This window comes from Ptychodera flava, chromosome 18 (assembly GCF_041260155.1).
Source record: "Ptychodera flava strain L36383 chromosome 18, AS_Pfla_20210202, whole genome shotgun sequence".
Classification (NCBI taxonomy): Eukaryota; Metazoa; Hemichordata; class Enteropneusta; family Ptychoderidae; genus Ptychodera; species Ptychodera flava.
Window position 1 is genome coordinate 24,905,842 of NC_091945.1, and position 18,762 is coordinate 24,924,603.

The following is an 18,762-nucleotide window of genomic DNA, read 5'->3' on the forward strand; positions in this document are numbered from 1 at the left end:
TTTTTTTTATTTCTGTTGTGGTTGCTGACTCATGGGTCAATCACTGTGCTTGATTTAACTGCCATGGCTGATAAATACTCACGAGATAAGCGGGGAATGCTATTGGTTTTAGAAAGCAAAAAAAGTGATTGTACCAGTTTCAACCTTTTACCCCTATCATATTATATATATATATTTAGCCACCTAGTTCAGAACACTGAGTCAGGGACCAAACCAAAGTGACTGAATAAAGGTATGCATGGGAGTATATCACTGGTTATATTCCACATTGCCCTATGTGACTCCCCATGACATAAATATCAAGATATTAATGTTATTTGCATGGTTTCAGAATCAGAATCTCTGCCGGAGGAGGGTAAGGTCTCTCCCCAAAATACAGAGACCCAGAAGCAGAAAAGATGCATAATAGATCTCTAAATATATCTACACTCTGACTCTGAACATACTGTACACCACAAGACATTTGTTAATTTGTCAAAGCTTTTTTTTTTTACATAATTTTCAATTTCACCTGAGCAGGTGGTTTTGTTCAAAATAACTGAGAATAATTTCTTAATTTGGTTCTACTATCTCTAGGTAAAGGCTTGAAATTGAGCTTATTTAGCAAGAACAGTATGCTAGAATAACTAGGTCACTATTTTACAATGCAGCACACAGAATGGAAAAACAAACATTATGATGGAATATCACGCATTATAATTTAATCCCTAGAACAAACCAACAGCACCGCTTTGCAGGTATGTTTCAACCAGCATGATGTAACGTTATGATTGCTCTCCAATTATAATATTCATATTCAAGTGACAGAAGATTACACAATTATTTGTTCACTGCAACATACACTCCAGTCAGTCAAATTTACACTGGTACTTCAGCCAATCACTCTAATTCAAGGCCTGGATATCAAATTAACATTAACCATTAAATAACTCAGTAAATGCTACATAAACATTCCTCTCATAGCTCTTTGTTGTCTGTTGAAACTCCAGTGTGTTTTTTTGTTCAAATTTGCTTTCAAATACAGAGTATTGAATATATCAGAAAGATATCTAAGATTTATATTATCAGTACATCCACCAAACCCTATATCACACAGTGGATTATTGTTTCTTGTCAAATAAACTTAAACATGAAATACTCTTCCTGGAAGCCATATATATATATATATATATATATATATATATATATATATATATATATATATATATATATATATATATATATATATATATATATATATATATATTATTTCACAGTATTTTGGCTTCCAGGAAGAGTATTTGATTTTACACAGGCAGAGATATGAGATATGACTATTTAAGATGGCTGCTTAAAATTTAAAATGTTTCAACATTCATAAATACCTAATGAATGAGCAAGCAAACATTACTGCACTTGATACTGAGTAAATATGATGTACAGGATATGATATGAAGTAAAAGAATAAAAATTTTTAGCATTAAAATTTGTGTTGTGTATATTTAAATGGTGACATTGAGAATGCACAATTTGACTTATCAAACAGATGGACTGAGAAGAGAGAAAGATACGATGTGCGACTTTATTTTATTTGATGTAAATTGACAGTTATATCAGCTGTTATATATAATCTAGTACCTGGGGTCTAGTACAACCACTCCATGGGAAACAGTGATTAAGATATAGGCGCCATCACTACTGGCGTTGGCTCGATTAAAAAGCTCCCATGTGGCTTGGTACGGTTCACTGACCACTCACCTAAATTGTGTCCGTTCTTGGTGTAGAAACAGGTGCCATCAATGAGGTTGATACCGCAGCCAATCACATCACCTGTTGTAAATGTAGGCCCGTATGGCTGCCCTGTACCAGAGGAACAGAACGAATGGCCGTCGTCCCCGTGGTACCCATATGAATGTTTATCCCAGCCTGAAGGAGAAAAAGAGTGGAAATGATACTAAAAAATATGGCAAAGTTTGCAGGTGACCTTTAACCTCATACAGCCACTTTCATGTACACACATGTTATCATTTAAGTATGATAAAGTTATTCACCTAAAACATTTATAAAAATATTAACATGAACAAGGCCACATGCTGGTAGATGCAGTGTTCTGAACAAGGGATTTTGAGAGTACAGCTTCCACTGATTTTTAAACAAATCTATCTATATGTAAGATAACTATAAAATAAAAGAATTTATTAGCACAATACAAAAATATACAAATAACTATTGTTTTGTAAATCAGCTGCTCAGTGTTTTTCCAAGCTGTGGAGAATACTAAGATACTATTGAGGTCTGAGAGGAGTGTCATTATTCATTCCCTTTTATTCATGTTTTCAAAAATGACATCCACATACTACAGCGCTCTTTCTCAGGAATCCTACCATAATAGAGCACATTGATCTACATCTACAATGTCGCTGTTTTCTTGTGGAGAGGTCAGTATCTTATCAATTCACCCACACTACACTGTACACTAGCATCACACATGCATTCAGACTTCATAATAAATCAATATACTGTATCGCAATAAAAGGTATACATGCATGGGTTAACTTTGACCCTGCAAAACTGACAAGAGCTACCGTGTACATGTCGGGTTGGGGGAAGAGTACTGTATATCACAAAGTCAGTGACCTTTGCTTTCCCAAATTTCTCCACATAATCACAGGAAATGGATCAATTGAAGGAAAACTAAATTTTGTCAGATAATTCCAAGACAAGACACACAGGTTCATTGCCCGAAATTCAAATTGATTGGGCATAGTTTAGTATTTCTACTTTGCTGAGACTTTGTAAAATAACATGACATTTTTCAAACAAAAAAGTGACACAAATTAACTGTGGAAAAAAATAAAATTCAAATATAAACACACACAAGAGCAATGCAAGGTCAAAGAACTGATAAATCGATAACAGCCATAAACTGATTTAAAGGTCAAAGGTTGTCCTCAGGTGATGAAACAAAGAGACCTCCATTGTTGCGATGTCTTTTGTTATTGTTCTAGCCACATCATTGGTTGCAATACTGGATCCCTTTATTTATTGTCACTTTGTTTTCCCAAGGCCAGACAATTGGGTTAGCAACTAGTGATACTGGCTGTCAGCTGTTCTTTTGTTTGAACAAAGTTGAAGATTAAAATGGGCCATGGTCATCACACAGATGAAAGTCAGATCAACTGAGCCGGCCTTTAAAGAGCACTGCAACAAAAATAGTGTTGCTACAAAGAAGTATTGCAAGCATTCCTTGGTAGCTGATCTTGCAGGTGTACCGTAGTAAACTATTACCGTATCATCCCTAAGCCCATCCACTTCAACTGTGATTTTGAGTTTACAAAGCTTCAACCAAACAGATACTAGACTGCTGATATCAGCACCCTTCAACAAATGCAATACAGCTATATCACCACATTGGCCATTTAAACTAAATCCCATGGAAATATATACCAGCTTTACTAGGACTGAATGACACGGAAGATGGCTAGATCTGACAGCTTCCTGGTCGTTTCAAAAGCTATAACCACCCTGTATCATATAGGAGACAGTAACCATGGCAACAGAGAACTGGAAACAAAAGCAGTTATGCTGGTAACTAAAGAAATCTCCATCCAGCTCACCCAGCATGAATGCAACCAAACTGCCTGTATACTGATTGCAGAGAAGAAAATGTAGACGACAAACACTGACTAGTTTTGGTGTGAATTTCTGATGAAGGTCTCAAGTGTAAACTAATATCACACTGATATTTGAAGGAATTTGCACAGTATAACAAACTAATGAAGGAAGACAGAAATGTTTATTGAAATAGACATTATGATGGCATGACATCATTCCTAAACCCTTGTCACCAGTAACCTTAGTTGTGTTCACTTGGTTGCCAGCAGCACAGCTGGAACTGTTCATCATACAGTGAGGCACGGTCCCTGTGGAGGACTGTGCGTGAGGTAGGAAAGAGTTGAAATTTTACATTTTTGCAATGTTTAGTGACACTGTGTATCAGCCTTATCTAAGTAAAAGCCACTGAACTATCTTGATCATAATTTCAATAGAAAACAAAGGACCAACACCGTGTTAATACTCAATGTTAACAAGAACCAATGCAAGAACCAGGGATTGAGAACTGCCCCTTTAATTACCAGTACATAAGGGGGTAAGTTGCATCAACAGTATCATCAGGGTGCGTAAACCACCACATGAGTTGCCCTACCTGGGCAAACCGACTAATAGATGACTGACATGACACTGCATCTGATGCTCAAAGTGCAATATTAATATTCATTTATGCAAAGTGTATTAATGAATACTGTTTCAGTACACAAATCCAGAGATAGTGGCTTACTATCCATTGACAATATTCAAGTACCTTTGATCTTGCACTACATAGTGCAATGGCAACTGAATCATCCTCTCTTGGACTGAATCAGGGGAGGAAACAAACAACCACACAAACAAATGTTTACATTTCTGAAAGTGGCAGAGGTCACATCATGGTGTCAATTCAGACATAGCAAGGCAAGGTTTTAATAGACATTGTGTGTGTTACACTCACCAGGTAATCTGTTGTTGTTCACTCCTTGAGAGGACAGTCCTATTCCCATATACCTATAAACGTAAACAAAACAATGTCATCATAAAGAACACACTTGCTTACAGCTGCAAGGTCACTACACCCTTAAAATAATCAATGACAGGCATCAAATGTGTTACAAGCTGTGTATGCTAAAATTGTTTAAAGTGACTCATCCGGACAAGGAGGTGTACATAGATACCCAAACAGAATGAACTGGATGACGTTAAGTAGTACAGTACACTTATGACGTACACTTGTGACGTACATGTACACACAGCCAGGAACAAAACAAGTGTGTGAACTTGATGGAGTGTGAAATTGCCAGTGTATTATATCTTTATTGACCCTGAAAAGCACAATGCATTTTAACTGTATGTACTGATGAAATCAACTTAAAATGTGAAAGTTGAAAGAAACGTGTGAATTCACTGCCGAATTTTAAATTTTTTGTTCAAGAAATAACACAGACAACGGTCTCTGAGATGGAAAACTGAACGCCTAGGGATAAGTCAATAGTACCATAAAGATACACATGACATGTTTACTAACTATGTACGCAAAAGTCTAACATCATAGGAGAATAACACTGCAATTTGTATTTCTATTTTTCCTACATTTACACCAATTCTAGCAAAAGTGAGTGCGTCATTACAACTGCTGTGCCTCATGATAAGTCTGGTATTTTTCTATAGTCATTGTCTTTTCAAATAAAATGATTGGGAGTGAATCATTTAAATTTTGTGGGCAAGCAGTCACAACTTTTTGTGGGCAGATGTTTGAGCAAGATCTCATGACATATTATTTTTTATTCCTGGCAAAGGCAGATGTTCTTTTCACACTTTGTGATATCTTGTTTCATCTTCTTGCAAGTTGTGTGGTAGAATATTTGTTTCTGACAGAATCCATCAAAAATCTCATATCATCTGCACATACAGTCTGAAGTCCCCTTTTCAATCAATGTTTCAACCTTTACAATGGAGACAGATGCTATTGTGATTTGCTACTGTGGCTACCAGCCTGTCATGCAAATGGAGGGTTATGTTTCAAGGTCTGTCCACATTGTTATAAATGGTGTCTACATCCAAACAAAGGAAATCATTGTTTATGAGTCCATCAAGAAAAGAAGGCAATTATGATATCCTTTCAAAACTAAAAACCTTGAAGGTCAACCCTTGTTGTCTGCAAAATTTAGTTTCACCCATTGTTTTCTCTGGAAAGGTTGCACTACTTTTTTAAGAGCAGGGGAGAAAGCATTACAATTATATTCCAAATGTGTATTTTGCCAAAGTGCAAACATGAACAATATATCTGCTCAAGAAATAATGAAGGTTCATGTATTCTGATCAAAAACAGAATTTCACATGAATTGATTTCGGGATTACATTATATTTCAACATGTACTTCTGCTCATTTGACAAGACAGGAAGACTAAAAGTTTTGAAAACTGCCTGCAGACTATACGATGTATCTTGAGAAGACAGAAATGCCATAAATAGTGTAGGTTTGCATTCAGGCTTGTGATGTCTGACAAGGACATGTCTGTGTATGTTCCCAAGAGATGTGAATTACCCATAAACTGGGTCACACTACACCCACTGCAAAGCCTTGCTGACGCCAAATACCATGATGTTTACAGTTGTAATGGGAGCCATTTTGCATTTCAATAATTTGCTGTAAATTTTGCCCATGGAAAAATACCACTGCATATGATAGCACTGCTTCTGATATTCAATGAGGACAGAGTGAGACCGCGGGGACATCTGAGATGAAAATGCAATGTCTGAGTTTTTATGTACATGTACATTTTACTCAGGTGATTTTGGTAATACTGCCAGTACCCAATACCTCTGTCGTATTTCAATACTGTTATATCAGTATTGAAAATCGAAGGAAACAACATAATGGAATAATAATTCACAAATTAACTTGGCCTTCTCTGGCTTCCTGTGTGGTGTCAACATGATTTATTTGCATGTGTCAGAGAGTATGTGTCTGTCTACATATGAGTGCTAAATTGGCTCTTGCCTTTCTGTGTTTATCTGAACGAATGTATGAACACAGGAAATGGTGTCCATCCCTGCACATGTATAATCTAAATTTGAATTTCTTTCCTTTTATGTCACTGTCTGTGTTTTCATGTATTAGCTCTGTCAACTGGATGGTATTGTACATGTGAAGTACAACTTATATGACCATTCAGCATTTTATGTATGTATCATTGTGTCATAGTGTGTTGTACAAATGTGAAAGGCATCAACTCATTTACATGTAAACGCTCAAGTAACGCATACCCCAGTCCATACCATTATATGTGAAAAAGAAACAAGTGAACATCTTGCAGCCACATTGGATTAAACCCATAAACAAATTGACATGAATTCCTATAAATGGCACCTACCCATCTCTTCCTTTGCTGACAATCTTCACTTCAAAGTAATAGAGTCCGCAAGCTGCTGGAATTGGATGAGTAGCTCTGACAGACGCTGCATCTTTGTGCGTCTTTCCTGTGCCTGTGTAGAAATAAATGGAAGCAGTGTATTTTTAATAGTTTCTCTTTCACCTTACGTTATGTATTTTTTTATGCTGTTACCAGAGATATGAACTGTTTGTGTACATAACCTGGCACTATACAGTAAATTCAACAGTCAGTAGAAAGCTATATCAGGTGATAAGATTTCATGTTTAAATTTAGTAAGTGGATAAAAACTTTACTAGGACATACAATACTGCTATTATTTCTAGGATATCGTATTTCAATATCATACTGCAAAACTAGCTTTGGAACCATTGGTTGACTCTGAGTATTCTTTGGGGCTACATGTATGATCAATTCTTTTGCTAATTTCTCTCTCTGCTGTCAGTTATAGTCAGGTCAGTAGGTCAAAAGGTGACACTGATAACCATACTGTATACCGGTATATTACCAGAGTTGTACTGACATACTGTACACAAAGTGAATGAATTTCAACAATGTGTGAGATGTGACTAGGGGTTTACTGTTTGCTTGCTGACCTCAATGACAGACAGAGAGAAAATAAAAAAATTAGAAGACATGAGACGATCAGAAATGGTTTGGAGGTCATCAACAAATGAAAGCTCAACAAATGCAATACCAGGCAATTATGTCACTGTACAGTACAGTACACATTTTATGTTAAATTTATTCCTGCTATCAGTGATTATGGCAGAGCCTTATACGGTAAAATCATGAGTTTTTAATTTTTAGTCTTTCTCATCAAAATTTAGTCTTCTACTTTAAATAGCAATGTAATCTGTGGCACAAAAACTCACTTTTCAAAACGTGCTGCCAAGATAACCTAGATATATATACTGTGTAGTATATATATATATATATATATATATATATATATATATATATATATATATATACACACACACACACACACACAGAGTGTATATACAATGTATCTCATTGTGGGCATATGAATTTGTTGATATGAAAGCACAGGACAGTGAATTTTGCCTATTTTTACACCACAAAATACTACAGATAGTTACTTCACAAATGACATTGTCAATGAAGCATAGTGTATTGCTAGGAGATACACATGTAAGAGTGTGTACTTGTCATCAAGGGAAGTATACTTTAATTGTACACAGATTTTATTCATATTTGAAATAAAACAAGAGCCTGTAGCCCTTTCTGAAAGGACTATTATACCATCATCATACATGTACACTGTACCATTGTAAGCAGGCTACACACAGACAAATGTCATGTGAGACAGTCTAGGGTAATGCATCAATATTTTGAAGCCAAGGTAAGATGTCGCATTTGTCATAATATTCTACTGTACATCATGCTGAGAAATATTACCAAGTCAGCAGTAATTGTGACTACAACTGATGATACATTTGTAGACACATTCATTATGTCGGTGTGCATCAACCTTTGATGTCAAATCCCCACAGAGAGAATGACCTAAGCATGAACTGTTGTCTCCAGGAGTTTGCAACAGTTAACAAAAAATATGCAATCTTTGTGTTGGTATGAGTAGAACTATTTTACCTAGCTGTGTCTACAAAACCTTGTCTACAATGGTATCTCAATAAATATTAATCAATTCACACTACACAGTTCTACCGACTCATTTTCAAATATAATTCTGACACAGCAAATATTGTTAAGGTGGTTGGAAAGGCTATTTTTGCACCAATTTTTTCTCAGAGTTAATGTCAAGTTTCAAGTGTTAGAATCAAGATATTTAGTCAAATTTTCAGGATAACTCCCTCAGTTAATATTTTCTCCAAAGAATATAAAAATTGTATTATTTGCAGCCATGATTTGAAATATGACACCAGTAAATATTAAAATTTAATTTTTCATATTTTTTTACATATTTGAATTTAATAATAATTGGATAGTATTAATATTACCAAATTAGTTATAAATATGTTGACACTATTTATTGTAAGATTTGTATGGCAGGATTTGTAAATAAATTTGTTTTTATGATTTTACATGGGTTTATATGTCAAAAAATTATTAAAAATTCTTTCAAATTTCAAAATGTGATTTTTCAAAAAGTACTTCAAATACAGGAAAATTGTGCCGTACAAATCTTATCTGTAACCTTGTTAATAGGCTGTAAAAATTCCATGTCCATATCTCATTTCAAAGTTGGATTAATTTGGTATACAATTATGTAGGAAAACTGTTATTCTGTCAAAAGTGTTGAAAACAAGCCATATTTGCACCCCTCTTTTGAAGTCATAGAGCAGTTTTTTTGGTTAATCTCACTTTTGACACCTCTTTGACACTCAAAGAATCTAAAAATGCATTTACAATAGCAGTCACTCACTCTGAATGCCGCACCGCCTTGTCAAACTTTCCTGAAAAACAGCAAATAATGACTTTCCCTTTTCAAACATTTTATTAAAAGCTAGGGGGCCTCTACCATAGTTAATACACTAAGGACTCCCCAACTTCTTCTTATTGGTCAGTTTTTCAGAAGTTTTAACAGGCTATAACTCTGCAATGCCTTTGTGCCCAAATGTCTAGTTTTTTTTATTCCACAGAGAATGTTGACTACTTTTATATTTTAATAGTTTTGTTGAAATTTATAACTGACGCTCTAGCCTTTCCAACCACCTTAAACACTGAAACAATTGCTGATGATCTTTACACCAATATCCATTTAATTCCGTGTCTAAATTTCATTGTTAAATTCCAGCTCTTCAAATTGCATAATGCTATTCTTAATTAAGTCACATAATCAAGTGTATCAATTCTGCCATCAATTTTTATCAGAAAATTTCTATTAACCTACAATATTCCTGTCGGTGACAAAATGTCAAAGCAATGTTTGTATATAGGGTGTGTTAACCTTCAAATATTTACTTTCTGCAAAGGGAGGTCTGTTTGTGGATGTAGCTGATATTGGCAAATTTATTTTGTTGCCAACATTGCGTAAAGGCACTTGTTGGGAGGCCATCCTAAGCGATACAAGGAAAACATTCACGGTAAATTTACATATCTGTGTCAATGTGACACACCTCATTTCTACTGATGAAAATGTCACTAAACAACACCAAGAAGTGCATAATTATCAGCAAAGAGACAGAGAATTTAATGAAACTACCGGTAGTGAGCAAGAGGTTTTAAATCATTTGATGATGTGTAAATGGTTAAATGAATATCTGCTATCAGCTGATCTAAGAACTCTTCAGATAATCTGAGTATTTCCAATACACATCCTTAGCAACAATATCTTTGAATATTTCACAGCAGAAAATAACAGTCGAGTCAATTTGGTGGGGAGACAGCAGTTTGACCATTGCTGCAAACCACTGGACTCTTTGTGGCGAAGGTTGGAGTCATTATACCAAGATTCTAGCATAAATGTAGTATTATTGAGAACAGATATTGACAGAAGAGACTGCACTGTACATGTCAGTAATATTGTACATTGTATGATGTAGAAGCATTTTATTTTTATCAACTAGAGCTGCATAGGCCAATTTTGGGGAAATCACTTTTTTCAGAAAATGTGTGCGTGGTTGGTACATACATACAACACCATTTCCAGCATCCTGAGTTTCACTGTCAGAAAGCAGGAATAGCTGTAACTGACTGTACGGCTACCAAATTCAAATTATTTTTAGCAGCAGCTTGCCATAAGTTATGATATAGCAGGGTTGTGTCCACAAACAAACGGGCACATGCTACCATTGGCCTCTTTCCTGAAACTGTGGCTCAGATTTATCTGAAACTGGAAGTGACATGTTTCTTATGTTTTTGGGGCTCACCAACACTTTAATAAAGAGTGTGGGATGTATTACATAAACTGAAACCGAATCAAAATTTTAGTTGCACTCTGTTCATTGTAACATTCAACATGGTCAATAAGGATGACATATGAAAATGCAAATCACTTGTTTGTTAAGGATAAATAGTGACACAAGGTCAGCGTGGCTGCTGTTTCATCATTTAGGTGATGGTAAAAATCAAACAGCACATCAAAATTGTTTTGCCTGGATCACGATCAAAGCTGGTTTTACTTCACACCATATAATGAACCTTTGTTATTTAGACACTAAGACAGTGTTAAAATAAAGATACAGGAATAAACCAATCAGTATGATTTTAAATTCATTTTTTTCATAACTTTGTACCGGTATGTGCTGAATTTGCAAGAATGTAAACGACTGGGGTCATACTGAGAAAGGTTAAAATTCCAAACTATTCTAGGTAGCTCATTGCTGCTTTTTCATTATTACAAGCACACTAGACACAAGCAGATTGCTAGCAGAGGAGGACATGGCCTAGGTCTTCTTCAGGTTGTGACATTGAAATATCATCCTAGCACTGCTGAGGACTCCATTTGTTGGAAGTAAACATTGTTGGGTGTGAGCTGATCTGGTTGTACATGTACACAACGTCAATTCACTACTCTATAGAAGGGGACTGACAAAGAGCAAGGTGAGAGCTATATGCTCTGGACTGACACTTCATGACTGTGTAAACAAAACATTACTCCCTGAATTGCCCAAAGGCTGAGGGAAAACAACCCTGTCCACGGACAATGAATTTGATTCTTGAAATAAATATAAATAGATGAAATACAGAATAGATCAACAAGAAATCATACAACAGTGGTCCAAATTGCTGAAATGTCTCTTAAACATCATTTTAATCACAGTTGACAACTCATCTGAAAATAGTTTGCCTCAGGGCATAAAGTCACCATGAAGAGGGTTATCAGTATTTGGATGGAAAATGAACTAATACCATAAATGTGAACATAATCCAGAGACATAAACTATAGTTTGACAGAATTCAGTAATTTCAATCGATAATGAGCATTGGCAGGCAAATATTGATCTTGAATGATGAACGTTTTTATTTTTTCGTTTCTCTTTTTGTTGACAAGGTTCAATGACCTACATAACTGAGCACAACAACGACCGGGACACAGATGAATGAATGAAAAGAAAAGCTGGCACAAATGGCTTTTCAGTGTGGTGGATCAAGGTCTGTTTTGGGTGTGGTGCTTTCTGGAAAACTTGATGTTTGATCAATTCCTAGCTTGCAATGGATACTCTGTAAACTGTAAGGGATGTGTTACTTGTCAGTCTGTGTTACTATGCACAGTACTAGAGATTTCCCACAATACATCACGATTTGTACCAACGTAGATCCCCTGTGAAGTCTACCATGTCTCCCATGTGTAGACAAATTCCTGGACCACTTGTAAAAATTCTGAGAACGTACTTTTAAAAACACCTTTCTTCTCAATTCCCATATTAAAGGATTAAGAAAATTGTGCTTGATTGAGAGAAGAGAAAGGGTTTTTGTAAATTTTCCACTGATCTTGTCCTCAGCCATACAGAATAAAGTGATGGAAAGTAGGGAGACTAGTTGCACCTGTTTTATGAAACAAAAGGATATTGATTTTTTCCAAATAGAAAAGACAAAAGAAATTTACATGCTAACTATTTTCAGAGAATGACCCCTTCAGTTGGTAATAACTTGCTTCCCAAAACTGTGACATTTGTAGTACCTGAAGAATGTGACTTTTATGGTTATTTAATGGTTTCTTTGAAATTTATACTACAATATTTCAACGTACTTTTAATAAATATAATTAATAAATTATCGTGAGACTTCACATTATTGCTTTTATACAGAACTGAAAAAGTTATAAGAAAACTAACGTCGTTGGTACAAATCTAACAGCATTGTGGGTAATTTATTGTACTGTGCTATGTCAGTCTGTTGCACAATCTGTAGATTGAATATAATATATATATATATATATATATATATATATATATATATATATATATATATATATATATATATATATGTATATATATATATATATATATATATTATATAAACTCAGAAAATATGAGCTGTATAGTTTTGTTATGGGCTGTTTTTAGCATTTGTAGTACAGGTTATTCTTTGAACTATATTTTTGAAGTCATTTGTGAAGATGTACTATCATCATAACGCTGTACAATTATGAAAGTCTGAATCCATCTCCTCACAACAGAGTGAATCTTAATATTTCAACATCAATGTAATTAACACACCACGGAATCATTATAAAACAGAAGATGATATATAGTTGCAGGTCAACAGAGCTGTAGACTGCGGTCTTTGTTTTGGAAATCTAACCCTTGCACCATGGCAATTTGGCCCAGACCCATTGTTATCACCGGTTAAGGGTGGACCTGTTGCAGAATGAGATACAGCCAAGAATTTCAATGTATATTTTTTACAGCCAAGAATTTCAATGTGTATTTTTGACAGCCAGAAATTTCAATGTATATTTTTGACAGCCGAGAATTTCAATGTATACTTTTTACAGCCAAGAATTTCAATGTATACTTTTTGCAGCCAAGAATTTCAATGTGTGTTTTTGACTTGCAGATGATTATAGCATCAGTGAGTGCAATTTGGCTGGGTTGAGATGTCCTTAGTATTTGCTGATGGCCGGTTGTTAGTGACTGAGCAAAACCACTTGCGTTTTTGTATAATTTGCCAAAAATGCTTAGGCATATGTGATCTTGACCTATTTTGCAGCAAAAAAAACAAATTCATTTTGGCAATGTGTAAAGGAATATACAAACTATACTGTACACGTATATATACTAACACTGTAGCAGACGGTATGGTATGATCATGGAAGCATTTTTCCCTTCACACTGTACCTTACACTCAATATGGAAGCAATATTTCAGTGAAAATTAACTTTGGCCCGACACAGATACATAGCACTAGATGACACGACAACACAATCTCTTAACACCAGTACCACCTTCAGAACATTTTCCATAAACATCCCTCTGTACATGAGAAGCTAAATCTAACAGCACAAGGACTGTCCCTCATTGACCTAATTTCACTGTGACATGCAATTTGTCAACAGAAATCACAATAACCAGAAAACAGATGACTAAGAGAAGAGGCTTAGCTGTATAACAGCAATTTTGTTCTGACTTGCAGAAAAAACAAGCGGTTATTCTTTAATTTAATTTGGCTGTCAAGCAATCATTTTATTACAGAACAGCATGCAGCACTGAGCAAGATAGCTGTACTGAGGAAACCCAATTTTAAAATTGCCATGACTTTGAGATAATGGGCAGTCCCATATAATGCCATCTATGACACACAGTATGATCACTTGGCGCTTTCCAAGAAGTCATGCAAATTCTCTTTGCTGGATAATAGCAGAATGGAAAGATGTATACAGCTTTTCTGAAACAAGTGAAGCATCATGTGTGGTGAATAATGAACAGATGACGTCAATACAGTCTACCCTTTCAGTGTAGTGCAGTACATCATATTGTTCCTAAATATTGACATGCCAAATGAACGGAATATGAAGCCGTGAAATGAACATATGGGCAATTTGCATCATCAAAAATTGCTTAAATAATAGAATACATGTACATGTATGTACTATAACTATGTAAGTGTGTATGAATGATGTATATATGTATGAATAAAAATAATGTATGTATGTATTCATATATATGGATGTACTGATGTATATGTATGTATGTATGTATGTATGTATGTATGTATGTATGTATGTATGTATGTATGTATGTATGTATGTATGTATGTATGTATGTATGTATGTATGTATGTATGTATGTATGTATGTATGTATGTATGTATGTATGTATGTATGTATGTATGTATGTATGTATGTATGTATGTATGTATGTATGTACATATGTACGTATGTAAACAATGTATGCATCATGTATGTATTCATATATAAGGATGACTGATGTACAGGTATATATGTGTATACAGTATGTATTTACAAATTTATATGAATACATGTTTGGATATATATGTATGTATGCAAAAAACATGAATTTCAACCAATTATATCCCCTTTTACTTTTATTTATCAATTTGTGTTAATTTGTCAAGATCGAAACACTGGAGGTCATCTAGTCATTATATTAAGGATTTATTAATACATTAAAATAAATTAAAATGTTGGTAATATTGTGTATTTACATGATCAACAATTATACCAACATTTTATGAGATTTCTGTGACTTCATCAAAAACTACTACCAGGTACTATATTTTAATGTTGCTACATGTACAAAAAGATCTGGGCAAGTATTTTTGTAATATTTAGATAAAATCCTTTAAATCTGCTACAATGAAGATATTGTTCAGATGAAATATATACATTGTAATTCAATGGACATTACGACCTATATCTATCATCCTATACTTAGTGCAGACTGAATGGGCAAAATCACTTCAAAAATATTGGTCATTCAGTGAACTTGACAATTGACATCATGTGGATGATGCTTCTCGGTAAGGGTGTGTAATACATCATGATAGGACAAGCACAACAGGATGTTTGCCCTCCAATCCCGGCCTCCAATGTACACAGTATGTCTTGAATGAGTCATGATCATGACCCTGTCTTGCTAAACAACATTCATCATCAGACCTCATGATAAATTTAGCCAGAATGGAAAATTATGAAGGGCTTCCTAACAGAATACTCTGATCGTGGAACTGACTAATGGCAGGATATCACCATGTTACTAGGAAAGCTACAGAAATTTCAACTGTTTCAATGTATGCCAGTTCATCTGCTTCAGACTCCTGTGGTAAATACTTGTTGTACTACAGATTCATGTTTACAGAACAAAATTATGTCATTTAGAACCTGACCAAAGTTTCAGTGTATGATCTCAAAAAACACCCTCGTAAACTACTGAGAAGCTACCATTTCCTTAACCACCATATGCCAGGAAATGCTCCCCAACTCCACTGCTCCATTGATGGGAAATAACAATGAATGAAACACACTTTTGTTTACCATAAATCATGCTTATCATTTATTACTAAGCCTGCACTACCGCTTACACACAACTCCACAAAAGGGTAAACAGTCAGCCAGTTTCTTATCATTAATCACAAGACTTCTGCAAATTCTTTCCACTCTATGAACATGCAAGTGTACTTGTTTCCTTGTCAGTCTTTTCATCATTATTTTTTCATTTTATTCTTTCTGACTTTCCCACACAGCTAAAGTTATACAAACAGTATTCTAATGGTGTTGATATAAATACCACACACAAAATGTAATATTGTATATACAATTACTGGTACTAAGAGAAGTTACTATGCACCTAATATATCTACTTCCTTTTTGCCGTTCATACTTTACCTGTTTTCATATATCTCAGCAACTGCAAAGACTACATATTTGGGTGCTTTTTGTTCCCAGCATGCAACCAAATTTTCTTCAAAACAATTCGAGGATAACCTTGGATGACTTTTGACCTACTTTTCATCACATTCTCACAAAGGAAAGATGAATATACTGCATTAGCAACAGAACTATCAGAACGAATGACAGTCAATATCAGCTGTGAGTTTCTTCACTACCCATGTCAAGACCCTATCTGATATAGATCAGATGTTTTACACCATCCAGTTCCTGACAAACAGTGCACAAAGATGAATCGAGCAGGTTTGATCTCAGCCCCACTAAACCATGAGTGATTGTGTTCTCACTCAGTGAAATCACACCCTGTCAGTTCAGCAACTTGAGGTTAGACAGGTTAATGTGTCCGGCAAGTGATGGTGGTAGCAACTCTACATAAATCATGCAACAACTGTCCATCAGTGAACTTTGCTTGTTCATCAGGTATACATAGAAATAATTTGAGATCATATTGGTTTCCTCTGAGAAGACAAGACAAAGACCGTGACAAATTCCAACACCACGCTTGATGAGGCTTGTGACCACTAGTATTGATATGTGGTAATGGCATCTGTGACACAGGCAATACCAAATTTTCCTCAATAGACCAAATACTTCATGTTACTTGTGTGACAGACATCACGCCAATGAAAAAAGTATCACTTTTCAAAGATCAACAATCATTGCGTTGTGACTTCATGTCCACAAAATTGCAAATCCTGTACATGGTCATGAAACACCATGGAATAATGAAGTTGTACACACACAAACATACAAGGAAAGAAACATGATTACACACTTACATACTCTATGTATATGGTTGTTTACATTGTACTTTATACACTCATCCTGCCAGACATTGACCTTTTACTCCCCTGTCTGCCAAATGGTATTGTGCTAAAACCTGTACGTATTTCACTTAATTGGCATGGTACATGTGTCTGTTACGTCAGTAAAAATTATGTCCACACTATCTACATTTCAGAGGCCTTCATATGTACAATTTTTTTTAAAAGCAATAGTAGCCTATATATGAAAATTTCATGTTAGGCCTCACTTGTTTTAACCAATTTGATCCAATGACATCACATGAACTTGGTAATTTGGGGCATTGTCACAAACTAAAGACACCAGCTTGTTCTCATGTAAAGATGTCATGCTCTTCTTTAACACATCATTGACTTGACCCCAGATTTTGCTATGGTTTTGAACAAAAAGACTTCTTTTTGCTTCTTTATCCCAACAGGACACAATAGCCTATCACAAAATGTGACAATTAGGAAGATCTACCTAAATACAATTTTACAAATTTTACGACAATATCCAGACAAAATTTCCATGAGATCTAATGATGACTCTTTCTATGCTCAACTTGATTTCATTCTGCTCATGATATGATAAGATCAGTACTGGCAAATAAAATGTGTATGCTAAAAAAGCGTGCTCACTTTGCCTGAGAGATGATAGATATGACATCAAGTACAGAACAATGGTGAGATGACAGCTTTGATTCATTTAGGAATATACCTTAAAATGTACAAGGCTATGGCCTTCTGGTTGCAGAGATGCTAAATGTAGTCCTCTGCACTGTTCTCCACAGCTTGACAAATCAGAAGGACACTGAATTTACATAACAATGTATAATTTGCATATTATTTTGTTGTGAAAATGGTTATTTTGTACGGTTATTAACATATGAATAGATTGCTTCATAAACAGAAGGTAGGCCAACCCTGGAAAATCCCCCTGCCTGTTCTGAGGTAAGATAAGTGTCCTTACCTAACCTTCAAATACTTTGTCCCAGTTTCCCTCTAGAAGGTCGCGCCTTACAATTTGTTTTGTTTTGATCATTTAGCACTTCATCAATTTAAAATTCAGTTGCTACTTGAGTGTCTATCATCTGTGTCTGATTAATCATCTAAAATGTATAGTGACTACTTTGACTTTCTGAAAAATGGTCTCCATAGAGTCCATGACATGAAATTGCCGTGACCCTGACCCCTATGACCTGTGCTTCTCACCTTACAATTATCCAATATCAAGACCTCTTTCAACTTGTACTTGCACATGATGAAGTCTCATTATTCAGGCTAAATGGCATGATATGATATTATAACTTGACCATTTCATCTCTGTCTCCCTCACCTCTTATGGCTCTACCTTAATCAACTATGGCCAAACAAGAGGCAAAAATAACGGGTCACTTGAAAGCATTCACACAAAAGGAAGAAATGATCCTTGTCTTCATATGAACTAATCACAGGCTGTGTAGATGTTGCATATTTATATTGCTGGACAGAAATGTCTCATATTCACAGGATGTTTATAATGGCATAGTGTCTCTCTCTCTCTCTCTCTCTCTCTCTCTCTCTCTCTCTCTCTCTCTGAATGAATGAAAGGTCACTTGGAAAATAAGGAATGCAGAGTTACCACATGAACAAATCACCAATGTCCTGTGTTTAAAAGTCCATGTCACTGCATTGT

The 18,762-nt window shown here is 35.2% G+C and overlaps 1 protein-coding gene across 1 annotated transcript in view; it reads right to left on the bottom strand.

The window, feature by feature from the left end:
- Positions 1-18,762, bottom strand: part of LOC139117225 (ran-binding protein 9-like) — a 51,187-nt gene that overhangs the window by 29,239 nt on the left and 3,186 nt on the right. Inside the window, exons 2-4 of the mRNA XM_070680166.1 lie at positions 6,948-7,059; positions 4,529-4,581; positions 1,738-1,905 (exon numbers count right to left, since the gene is read on the bottom strand). Coding sequence (XP_070536267.1) covers positions 1,738-1,905; positions 4,529-4,581; positions 6,948-7,059 — 333 coding nt within the window. The remainder of the gene's footprint in view (positions 1-1,737; positions 1,906-4,528; positions 4,582-6,947; positions 7,060-18,762) is intronic.